General features: G+C 38.7%; 1 protein-coding gene across 1 annotated transcript in view; it reads right to left on the bottom strand.

Moving 5' to 3' along the window:
• The window catches only part of nos1apa (nitric oxide synthase 1 (neuronal) adaptor protein a), a gene marked incomplete at both ends in the record, with an annotated part of 147,292 nt that overhangs the window by 71,611 nt on the left and 62,171 nt on the right, over positions 1–13,510 (bottom strand). The window contains 2 exons of the mRNA XM_083887541.1: positions 8,017–8,075; positions 12,507–12,599. Of these exons, the coding sequence (XP_083743667.1) occupies positions 8,017–8,075; positions 12,507–12,599 (152 nt within the window). The remainder of the gene's footprint in view (positions 1–8,016; positions 8,076–12,506; positions 12,600–13,510) is intronic.

Here is a 13,510-nt window from a genome sequence, read left to right as displayed (position 1 = left end):
AATAGTACTGGCCAATCACAAGACTCTGTCTTCTGGGTGTGAGTTCACTCTGAAATATCGCGACTCAGGAACACCGTCAGAAAAGAGGATTTCTATCGGCTCATTTACAGCAACTAGGAGGTTTTTGACCATAAAAACAAGTTGATGTATGCAAGTAGACCTCCATAACATAACAACATATATGTGCAACAGGACCACTCTAGGTCCGCTTTAAATGTTGAGTGAGTTGTGTACCATTAACTTATTTAGCACTCTAGTTGGTAGTTGTGAGTACACTCACTGTTTATGTGTGGGTTTATTGATATAAAATTGGATAATGACAAGTGACTAAAGTTCTCCTTGGTGGTAAAGTTTCCCCCCACCATTTCGTCCTCTGCTGCGATGGTGGTCAGAACCTGTGTTTACACTAATAGCTCAAACAGGAGCCAACGTTTGGTTCGCAAAGTCACCGTTTCCCAAGTTTCCGACAGCTGAACTGTCGTTGTATAAATAGAATTTCGTTCTGTCAGCCCTCTGAGGAAATTCTGAGTAATTACCAAAACGCTGACAGAGTCTCTACATGACGTTTGCCAAGCCGATCTCACACCACCCTCACTCCTCCGCCACCCAGTTGCTTGAAGCGTTTGTCCTGAACATCCGGTGTTTTTTTTTTGTTTTTTTTTGTTTCTGTGGCGAGTGTTCTCTGTATGTGTGCGTGTCTCATTGTTTTAAGTCGTCGTCTAACATGACGTGATTCTACTGTGCCTTTGTCAGTCTTGACATTACAAACAAGCCTCTTCCTGAGCGTAGTGCGGGGATGGCTGAATTGATTTGAAAGTGGCTTGAATGTGATGGCATTCGTCCATATTTAGCGATTACTCACCACAGATTTGATTACTACCAATATATTAGACTATCCACAGACTGCCACAAGTGTGACTTAAACAAGGATTCCATGAAAAATAGGAGTTTTAAATGGTATTGTGTTGGTTAGGCCAGCCTGAATATGTGTATCTGTATCTGTATCCTGAATGTTAATATCTAATATCCATATGTGGTCATTCATCCAGCATGTGTCAGTATCAGGGTAACAAGGATTAATCATGGTAACAGATGTGTGTCAGGAACAGCAGAAGACTTAAGTATTATTAACTATATTGTGATATGATAGAATATCTTGATGTAATTTTAAGCTTTTAAGCAGAACAGTTGTTTGGGTATTTCTTTGGGGCGACCACAAAGACAAGTGTTAGAGATCAGGGAAGCCAATGGCTGATAGTTGACGCTAAAAATGGCAAAAATGGGCTGATAAATTAGTATTTTTCTACTTTTTTGTATGCATAGCAAAGTCATTGTCCTGAAGTGTTTTCATCAGTTGCGCTCGTCTTTTCCTTTAGTACCAAGGTTGTTTGTTGTTATTTGTCGGAAAAACAAAGAAGTCGAGTCTGCAATGGTCCAGCTTTCTGACAACAGCTTAGTCCAAATTGCTTTCTTCCCCTGACAATACTGAAAAGTCTAGTCGAACAAGGACGTAACAACTTCAAAAGAAAATTGTTGTGTCTGTCGGGAGGGCGTCGTGATTGCACTAAACAAGGATTGAATTTGTGGCTCATCAAGCATGAAGTCTTTCTTCATGTGGTCATTTAAAGACTGACCTCTTCACCTGTTTGGTGCAGAGAGTTCAGCTCATAATGAATTATGGCACTTTTCCATTATGCAGTTCTAGCACTGCTCAGATCAACTCAGTTTTTTAGTTTGCTTTTCCATTAGCGATAGTACTTTTTTAGTACCTGCTCTAGCTGTACTGATACTAAAATGCAACGCCACAGACTGTCGGCCACTGATTGGTCCGAGAGAGGAGTCACTGGAAGAGTCATGAGCATGACGTCCGACACAAGAATCAAACCGAACAATGCCGAACTGTAGATCAGTCGAAAAGTCTTAAAAATTGACATTTTAAAATGTCAATATTTAACAGACGATTCTGGTGTATTTGGCAACAGCACTGCTGAAAGGTGGCGATGGTGAGCCGGATCACAACCCATCAGCCATATCTCAGCAACTGCTTTACGCGTCACTGGTCTGCGTGTCCGTGTCGTGTATAAAACAACGTTACAGCAGTTTCATGCAGCCGTGCTGTGACGCCCCCGCCCACGCTGAGGACGTGACTATGAAATGACGGAAAACAACGTAAACGTAACGTTCCAAAGTAAATGGAACACTCGCAAGATGTCACCAAAATCACTTTGTCCCCTTTAAATCTTTCAGAAAATGATGTAAGAGTATCGAATTATATCGAATCGTATCGTTGGCTGAATTTCGTGATATATATCGTATCGTGAGCTGAATATCGTGTATCGTATCGTATCGTGAGATTAGTGTATCGCTACAGCCCTAATAGTATATGTTTCACTCGACTGCATCAAATACAACTTACGGTGCAGCGCTCAACTGTGACTTTATAAAGGTATAATTTATGCCAACGCTTCAGATAAACATACATTTTATGTGTTTCTTTCAAAGTAAGGATGTATTTTTAAGAAACAGATGGTGTTTGCAGTTGTTTTGTCGAGAAGGCATTTCCTCTACATAACTGAATTCCATCACTCATGCAAATGAAGGCAACATAAACCCTATATAGATATAGTTTTAATTGTCTGAGATTGCTTTGCTTATGAGATATATTCATAACAGTACGAGAATAGTGCAAAGGAGTGTGATCCATCAGCTATGGCAAGAAAAAAACACCCTGAGGACTGCACTTCATTTGCAACGGTCTGATGATTTGTCTCAAAGGAGGAAGCCATTAGAACCCAAGACATGATGGACAAAATGGTCACATTACAGTGCTTCACAATAATGACAGTGAATACTGCAGCTGACAGAAGAATGTGGACTCTTAAACAAACACAAGACTCTACGCAACACTGAGTTGATAAAGGTGATAAGAATGTGACATTCTTGTTGAAGGAACAGAACCTGAAAGAGATTAAATCATCTCAGCGTACAAGTCTGATAAATCAACTGCGTGTCACAGAATGACTTAAACTGAAACCTTGGCATGATCTCATAAGCAAAGTCCAAACGCGGTCACCTGACTTCTTGCTCACTTTGTCTTTGTCACAGTGGTTAGTTCTTTATCAGTGGAAATAAATCATGCGTAAATGCGATTGGGGGGGGGGGAATAAATATGTATGAGGCTTGCTTGTGCTGTTGATTGAACATGCATGCCTTAATGTACTATGGGAAACCATTCAGTACAGTTTTTTTCCTTATTCTCAAGGTCAACCTATTACAACAGCATAATCTGTGGTGTGTATACGACATATACCTGCATATCCTGTAGACTACACCACTGGGGCAGCCCATGGCCAAGTGAAAAGGAACTGGATTTGTAACCAGAGAGGGTCACCAGTTCAGGGTCAAGGGCTGGGGTGTCCTGATATGGAAAAAGTTCTAACAAAAGTTTGCTGAAATTAATGGGTGAAAGTCCCAGCAGACAGACCTGCAGAAGAGCAGCAGATGGAGAGAAAACGGGGTTGTATGGGCACAGGAGGTCTCTGAGATATTGAGGTTATAGGTTACGGCAAGCTTTGGATGTTAATAATACTTTGAATCCGCTGAGCGTGTGTCATTAGATCAAGCGGCAACCGGTCGTGACGTCACCCACGGGAATCAGAAATCTCATTTCGAGGCATTCCAGAATCGATCGCGATCTGGCCCGTGATCATGTTGAGGTTTTCCGACCAGAAGGTCAGAGGCATCATCTGCAAGTAGGCTCCTATTGGATGATACTGTCAATCACAGTTGTGTCAACTCTTTATTCTCCATTTTCCTCTAAATGGGACCAAATTTTGACCAAAATTGACATCATGTCCCATTAAAGAAGACCTAAAACTAGCAGTTGAGACTAGGGATGCACCGATTAATCGGCCGGTGACCGTAACCAGTCAGTCATTTAATTCCTATTTTAATAAGCCGGTCAAATGCACGCGCAGCATCAGCAACACACGTGCACGCGGCTACACGCACATGTAGTAGAGTGTAGGGCCGGGCGGTATACCGGTGCGCGATGCAAATACAATGAGAATATATTCGAATATCTGTGTCTTTTAAGAGGGAATATTCAAATATAATTGTTGAGCAATTTTTAAAAAATTTAAATCGGAATCGACTAAAATCGGTATCGGCAGGTCAAACTTCTTGAAAAATCGGAAATGGCCCCAAAAATGGCAATCGGTGCATCCCGAGTTGAGACCATAACTTGTGCTGTTAAATTAAGTGTGAAAATGGTCATTTTACTATGGACTTCCATTCAAGCTATGTATTTAATTTTTTCTTACATAAAGTCTATGCATTAGATGCAATGAGATGTATACAGTCCACTACTGCAACATGTGTCCTTTGAGAAGTTTAGAACAAGAATAAAAATGTGAATGGCCGCCTGTGCTGATGTTGCATAAGAGACTTGTTGGACAGCGTCGGTGGCAGCGAGCCAGCGGCTGCAGACAGAAAGCAGCTGAAGATGAAAAGGAATGCACACAAGGAATGGAAACCCGCTCAGCTAAATCTTCCTAAATGATTTAGACACATGGCATTCAGTCTCTGTGCGTCTTAAAAAGAGAAACCCACACACACACACACACACACACACACACACACACACACACACACACACACACACACACACACACACACACACACACACACACACACACACACACACACACACACACACCCACACACACACACACAGGAGCATTTAAAAGCTGTCTGGGGTTTTTTGATGCACACATTTTTGCTCTGCATTTGAAAAGCTGGACGTGAATACGCTGTAGATCACATGAGCTCCTGGAGCGCATTAATTCAAAACATAAGGCCAATCGATGGCATGTTTTGTCCCGTGGGGATTTCCACCTGGCCGTGGCCTGCCTCCTAAATCTTTCACGGTGTTACTTTGACAGGCTAATTCCTCCTCTCTGTTATATCCACACTTCACTTTATTTATAAAAATAAAAATGCATGATGCAAGCTGAGATACATAACCAGGCTCTCCAGCATTTCACAGGCTGCTTTTGTCGATTGCTGTGACCATAAAAAATGCCTGATTTTGTGGCAGTAGAAAGTTGCACTTTGTGTTTTTAAGGAATGTTTTTTTGCAATTAAACTTCTGGCCAAGTGAAAATAGCAGTTTTGTTTGTGTGTAATTGTGTACAAATTATGGTCTATGCCATCTGAGCCAATTATATCAAACATCTGCAAATTCATTATGCACCCAGTTCTAGTTCCATGATATTATTATGACATATTTAATACAGAGGGACTGTATGACCTGTATTCTTTGAATGATAACAAATTAAAATCCCAGTAAAACAAGACTTGGACTTCCTGAAGGCTTCAGCAGAGTTCATTTTATGACTTCCTTAGACCTTTTTTAAGAATATCGTGAATGCAAATTCACCTCCATACTCATGCAGAAACAAATAATAATGTGTTTTTTCATCATCTCATCACAACTCCTTTACACAATGAATAGTGTCATCAAAAGTGGGTGTGTTTTTCAAATGGCTCAGTGCAGTTTTTGGATGTAAATTCAAATCCGCTACTGGATTTCAATGGCAATTCATTAATTCATTTTCTTCTTCTTCTTCTTCTGCTTTGTTATCACTGGTGCACGACGAGCCTCCGTCACAGAATTGTGAATAAAGAACGAGGGGCTTTCATCAACGCTAAAGAACACATCATTATCCACTGACAAAAAAATCCATCAAAAAATAGCACCAATTATTTGACAAGCGTCTGCAGCAGCAAGTTACAGTGAGACAGAAAGGATGAGACGCCATAAGGACCTGTCAGACTCTGCTCAGCAGATGACAGTGACTGATGGATGAGTCTTACACGTCATACTCTGCTACCGTCCTCCATCATGTCATTATGTGGAGGAGTGGGGGAACTTTCTGAAAATTCTTGTTTCCAATGCCTGTAACCAAAACTGCGTGTGTGACTGTGTTCAAAACAAAGGATCACGTCCCTGCAGCAAATACACGGTGTGAACTGAGTGAAAGCGTCACTCTCTCCCTCTCTCTACCTCTACCTTGTGCACACTAATCCTCACAATTCTATTCTCATGCGGTCTCCCCATTAATTGGATCGATTCTGTTTATTCCCCCCCCCAACATCAGCACAAACATTGTTAAGTACCGCAAACAATCCGATCAATCTAATACAGCCAAAACAAGTGTCTTAACCTTTCCTCTGAGATTATTATTACATTTTGTTGTCGTTTTGTTGTTGTTTTTAAAATGGGTTCACTGGGAACATTGTCGTCAATGAATATCGAGGTACGCGTCATGTACACGACGTCTCATTTACATATTAATATGGAATGATGGATGAGGCAAGAGCTGAGGCATTTCAGAATGCAAGATATGAATGAAAACAACTGAGAAAACAAGATTATGACCATTGATTTCGATGAGCCTGTCGAAATTAATATTTGTTTTTTAAATAGGTTGTGATGGAGAGGAGAAAAGCACATTTGCATCACAGCTGAAAGACAAAGACAGACATTAGTCAGTAAGTAAACTTTTTAAGGAATTCTGGCATATTTGCTGTTGTGTTTAACAATTATATTAGAAACTGGACTCCAGACTCTGGGACTACCAAAGCTGAGCCTAATGACGGGAAGAATAGATGAATTATGAGGCTAGTTAGGCTTAACCTATGCCTCTCAACATAAAAAAAGACTAAATTTGAACTTAACTACCTGTATGCAAGTAACAAGTAACAAGTAACAGCCACATCTCGACAAAGAAAGTCAGGTGTCATAAGCAGCTTCTTTTACCAAGTAATAAATGGTAAAAAGTAAATGAACACCTCTTCCAGACCGATACACAGAACCAAGACCTGCTTTTACACCTCTACCCATTAATCAAGATGTAATTCCATTCTATGTCACAGTGACTTTGGCCATATAGTAAGGGATTACCCCAAAATATTCCAGATTGTGGGTTTACAAATCCAATAAGCATGTGTGTTTGACCAACAGAATCTAATTACCTCATACTTGAGTTCTTTTTATGACTTTTCTGAAAAATCTTGACCAAAAACATGACGTCTCTGAATTACCTAAGGAAATAACATCACAGGCACATGGTGGTAAAGCTAGATCCAAACCGTATCTCCACCATAGACAATGATTATTAGCACTATTCATATGGGATTAGATTAGATTTAAGTCATTATTACGATGTCAGTAAGGATTATGGTAGTAAAATGGTCTGGAAAAATCACCCCAAGTAATAATAATCTTGTGCGGATAGACCAGCAGTAAACATGTGTGTAAATATTCCATCATATCCTGTTAACGAGTGGTTTGCCATGTTTTTTTTTTTAAGCACTAAAGCTCTGGAAGGAGCAAATACAACCATACGGAGCAAATGAGGTGCCCTTAAGTCAAGCTGTCACTATGGAAACTGTGAATTATTTGAGCCGTGCTGACTTGGAGTGCAAATATTAAAACTGAAGAAAAAGTTCCAATATGATGATAATTACAGCAGTTTTACAATTCAGGACTTGTTTTCACGGTCTCTGCTTCGCTCATCATTACATGCATTAATAAAAACGAATTTTTCAAAAAATGCCTCGTTAATGCGCCTCGGCTAAATTGCCTCTTCTCAAAGAGCGATATTAAAAAGGACTGAATATATTGTTGAAAACCCATTTCTGACTGACAGATTCGTACCATTTTACCAGTCTTCCTTTTCCCTCCTATTTACCACGCTGACTAATCAAAACTTCAACGCCGACTAACCCTTTTTCTTCTCTCTCTTTGTGAAACTGAATCATCAACAGGCAACAATATCTTTTGTTTATCATTCTCAGAAATGTCGACTCTTGCAGAGACAGAGACAAAGGAATTCAACATCCTGAGGCAACACAGTCTATTTTATTGAGTTGAGTTTTTCCATTGTGATTTGAAGAAAATGAAAGCAAAAAAAAAAGTTATGTACAAAATTAATCTCACGGCCAACTCACCTGTAAATGGGATCCTGCATCACCATCATTTTGCTCTCGTCCCACGTCCACTCCTTCTTCTGTGGACACAAAAACAGTTTTTAAAAAAAAAAACATTGCTAAATAGAATCAAAGAACCAAGACTTAAGAAACACAACACAGAAATGGTTTCATATTTCCATATTTGAGAAATCTTCGTCTGTCTGACCGTTTGATTCGGTTTACCCTGCGGCTTAATGTTACAATCAAAATGTCAAGACACAAACACAGAGGAATTATTCATATTGATTTCCATCTCCGCAGAGCGGCGTCGACTCTGTAATTCAGTCACTCCCGTCTGTGGTCTCTCGTTGCCGAGATGAACAAAAAGACGGATGACGGTCACACTTGACATTTAGGCTGTGCAGCGGGGGGAGATGAACCACAAAAGAAAAACAGGTGGAGGCTAAACATCCATTTAGCGTCTTTTTGATACAGGCAGACAATTAATGTGATATTCAAGCCTCTGAGGACGGCTCTAATATTTACCTCATCAGCCAGCACAGCCCATTCAAATCTGGCCATTCATTCAAACCATTTAATAACATTCTTTCTCCCTATAGGCTTCTTTTCAGACGTGCAGAATTACTCCGACCTGACGTGCATAAAAACGTATAATAAGTTTATAATAACCTCAAACAAAACAGCCGAGTCTGTTGACCTGAGATCACAACTTCATCCTTATAGATTCTGCTCAATTAGATCTGAAGCGGTTTCTCAAGTTTTTTTTAAAATAAAATGATGCAATTGACCTTAATCGAACCACAAGCACATGTAGTAGAGTTGACCTCGCAGAGTAGGCTACAACATGTCAGCTGTATGGAAATTCTTCAGCGTGAGTGAAGCAGACAACAAGTATTGCCGTGTTCAAATGTAGTGAACTGATTGTATTTCTATGTTAAAATGTCCTATTAAAGAAAATATGCAAAAATAAAATGCTGTATGAAAAATGCTGTATGCTGTAAAGTGGTTAACCTCTTCTTCCCTGACCCTCCTTTTGGAGTCCCTGCTCGAAAATGACATGCCAAAACTAAATAGAGTAAACCTCTGCAGTTACAAGCTCTATGTGGATTATCTTGGTATCAAAATAAAGATAACACTTGTGAGATTCCACCAGAGGTGTAAGTTTCACTGTAGATGCCACTGTGTCAGAGTAAATGTACATGGAACACAGCAAATATCACCTTTAAAATATGCAAAGGAGCTTAAAAACAAGTTTGAAGATGATATTGGCAATCGAAAGAATATGAATTTAAATATTTACTTACAAATGGAAACTGATGTTTTCCAGTCGACCCCAAAAAAACAAAACCAATGCTTTTCACCTGCAGCTTCTACCAGCTGGGAAGTCAAGAAGGACATGGTTATAATTGATAAAATATGTCTCACTGCATCAAATATCTGTCCGTGTCGCAATTCAACTTAGGAGCACATTTTTTGGAACACCCCTTAAGTGTATAAAATCACATTTTCCATGCTCAAACTGGTACCAGGATAAGTAAAAGTTCCACATGCCATCGGGGATCATCGAGTCCTGACACGATCTCGTCATTAAATGTGCAATTATGTGAATATTTAATGCATTTTCGGAATTCTGCGTTGCACAGAAAGGAACAGTAACCTCATGACATGCTTTCAAATCCACGCATAACCCTGCATTTATATTGGTCGTTCCTAAGAGGACCATTTAGACAACTCAGTTATGAGACACTAGTTTGTATCTGTACAAACGTCAAGGTCAACAACACACAAAACCACACAAGTCTTTCATGACTTTGAGCCAAACCTTTTTTAAAAAAAAGATCCTTTTTCAAATATAAAATTTAAATTAGGCATTATTTATTTGAAGAAAGGTTCATGGAAAGATAAAGGCTTCTACTTCTTCATGAAACAATTTCCTTTCCACAAATGACAAAGACAAAATAAGCAGTTTGGTTTGATTTGTCTCTCAGTTTTACATTTTTTGACCCAAGTTTCTAAGAACAAATGTGTCAACATTTTTGCAATAATCACTTCATAATTTGTTACTTTCTGGATAAATTAACAATAGTTAGATATTATGATATTATTATCCTTAAAAATGTATAAAGCACACTCAAAATTGTGAAAAATAAACCTAAGCCTAAACTCATTTAATCCTACCTTTCCTCTACAATTTAATAACTCATGATCACAAGTTGACTTACTATTTGCATCTTGGTTACAAATTGCCTCTTATGTACAAATGTATACATACATACATATACATGAGCCATAAACAATATAAATATGTGATTTAAGAGAGGGTGTAAACGTGTGAGACCCATCAATAGCATTTATAAAAGGATTTATTATTAGGGCCCGAGGAACCTATTGTTTCTGTTCAGTTGGTCATTTTTCTCTGATGTTGCACTCAAATTTGAGGGGGTTAACATGCATAAAAACTTGCATGGAGGTCGGGTAGGCAAAAAATGCCATAGTGGCATAGGGCTCCAACCCGTGCCTAGCCCCAGGGCTCGATAGCGCCCCCAGAAGTCAGGCTATGGTCAGACAAAAGTAGTCCGATCTGGACAAAATTTGGTGAGTGCGTTAAGCTTAGTACAAATTTTCTTGATGCATTTTTTTGGGAATTTTTGACGCAAGATAAAGTGGTCAAATTTGGATAAAATTAGAAATGTTTCATTTTTTCTTTTGTGTATAAGTCACACATAGTTGTTCCAATTTGAACCAAACTTGGTACAGTTGTTGCTCTCATGATTCCAAACAAATTTCTAATGTACTTCCATTAGCTCCGCCCACCCAGAAGTCGGCCATTTTGGAAAATCTAAAAATGACTAGTCTATGCATTTGAATGAACTCCTCCTAGCACGTTTGAGCTAGCCCCGCCAAACTTAGTACATATGTTCTAGACAAGTTAATGATTAAATTTTTTTTCAAAGCTTTTGTATAACTCAAAAGACGTAGCCTCAGTGCTCCAACAAAGTTGACCTTTAAATTCAATTTTTTTTGTTTTATAGACCTGAAGTTCAGAAGTTGATTGTGAATTTTGAATGTGCCATTAAAGAAGAAACTTTAAATGCTCGTATTAAATCTGAATTAAGATGAAAAAAACCCAGACGGCAGGCAGTGTTGAGAAGCGAACTCTTCTTTGTTTCCACTGACTGGTTTTTCCACCTGTCACACTCCATCTTACTGGGTCCATCTCAGTCTGTCAGTGGGTTTTACCCGTCAGCCACACAGGCCCAGCACACACATACACACACACACACACACAGCGGTCTCCCTGCTGTTTTTAATGAATTTAGAACAATTAAACTTCAAATAATAGGAGTAAGAACAGTAAAAGACAGGGGACCCGTTTACTCCACAGTTCACTGGCTGAGAGTCTGACTTGCAAACTAAGATGTCACCGTATTTAAACTGATTCCTTTGAGGCTTACTCAGAGTATTTCTGGACCCAGACAGCAACCGCACTTGTTTTCACGGTGAATCTGAGCCGACTTCACACATCAGTCTTTTAAATTCTGCCAATATTCTGAAAAAGGTTCCAGCTTCATGACTTGGAACAAAATCACTGAAACTCCCATTGAGAAAAATGTCGACTTATGGACTGTTGGATCCATTACGACAGGGAAGGACATCTAGTTTATTAGTTTAAGTACAGACAGAGCAGAAACAGAAGATCCTGGATATAGCAAACACGAGAGCTCATTTTTTCCTTGAATATGAGACAAAAATTAAACAGTGAAGTGATTTTAAAAAAAAAAAGGTTCCATGTTTGTCGATGTTGATTTCGCACTGTCTGGCTTTTCATCCCTTCAGAGTTTTCTTGTTTTGTTTCCTAATTTGTCACTTCGCTTATGTAACTTTGTGTTTAATTTATTGTGTGTTTTATTTATTCTTCTGTACAGCACTTCACTGGTTCACTGTGGTTGTTACTTAACTCCCACAGAGTTGTTTTAAAGTGCTTTACAAATAAAGTTGGATTGGATTGGATTGAATACCATGTATTTTTTACTGATTTACGTCATTCTGGAAAGCACTTTGGTCAACGCTCAGTTGTTTTTAAATGTGCACTATATATAAATTTGAGTTGAGTTGAGTAGAGTACCTACATTTCAGCTTTGCTTTCCAAACCTTGTTTTTCATTCATAAAAACATAGAAGACTGTGAATTTGATCTGAATCCGGATCAGTCTGTGGAACAAGTCAGTTCATGAAATATCAGTTTTAATATCATTACAAAAAAGAATGTTATATATACTGTTAAACTGGGTAAAAATGTAATCTAACTGAACGAAAAAAGAATTACGCTTGTATCATTGGTGCAAAAATAGGTAGGGAAAAGAATAATAGAAGTTTTTTCCCCTTGTAGCCTGGTACAAGATCAAACATTCTTACTACAGAACATGATATCCAACACAGCTAAGGAGAAATTTCATCTTTTCCCAGTTTGTTTGCTGAGTTTATTTAATGTAAGAGAAGCTCACTCACTTTTTTCTTTTTCCTCAAGGCGACCTTCACACCATCTACAGAGACCACGATGTGGACTTTCTTCTTCTTGATGTTTTTCACCTTGAACTCGTACTGCAGAGAGAAGACAGACACAGACACACATGTTCATTTTGAGGTGGATTCAAGCGGAGGGGTCAGAGAGGCGATGTCAGAGACATAGAAGAAGCCCAGAAAGCCGCCTGTGTCTTTATTTGTTCTGTTCAACTGAGACTCAACGTCAACTTTAAGATTCCGTTAAAGACGACCAAGGACAGCGTGAGCTACGAGAGAATCAGAAAATCATAATCACTGTAGCCTGAGATTGAAAACTGAGAGTGAAAGCATGAATGTCCTTCAGTAACACCAGTGGAAGTGGCAACTGAAATATGAGAGGCAAAAATGTGTGCTTCTATTCACGGAAACTTTAATTAAAAGAAGAAAGAAAAAAAAAAGCTCCTGTTGCTGATTTCAAATATTGTGGGAGTCATTTTAGATGGCAGTTAACCTTTAAAAAATAAAGAGGTCAAAAAGGTGACCAATAACATTACATTTAGTCTGGCTGTTTGGACACTTAAAACCATATTTAATGATATACGAGATATCGTAGTTACAAAGTTGATCGCCAAAAAGCAGGACAACTCAAAGATACTTTAAAAGCAGAATCTAATTTAGTCTTTTTTTGATAGTTCTTTTTTTTATATATATATATATATATATATATATATATATATATATATATATATTTATATATATATATATATATGTTCTTAGATGCCAGTCTTGTTTTCAAGATATTGCATGAGCTTGCACCTCCCCCCACTGAGTGACTTTGCAGGAAGCCATTGCAGTGGTAGGGTAACTAGGGCAACCACGCAGAGGATGGAGTGTTGATGAAAACTAGCTCTTTTGATAACTCTGGCATGTTTACATTCGAAGTTTTAATAGAAATGTTGATCAATGTGAATTGCCCCCTTTGGAATAAACAGAATAAAAACCTTCTCTGC

The sequence above is a fragment of the Microchirus variegatus genome, assembly GCF_963457635.1.
Source record: "Microchirus variegatus genome assembly, chromosome: 4".
NCBI classification, from domain to species: Eukaryota; Metazoa; Chordata; class Actinopteri; order Pleuronectiformes; family Soleidae; genus Microchirus; species Microchirus variegatus.
The sequence above is the reverse complement of the archived record's forward strand: the minus strand, read 5'-3'. Positions and strand labels throughout refer to the sequence as shown.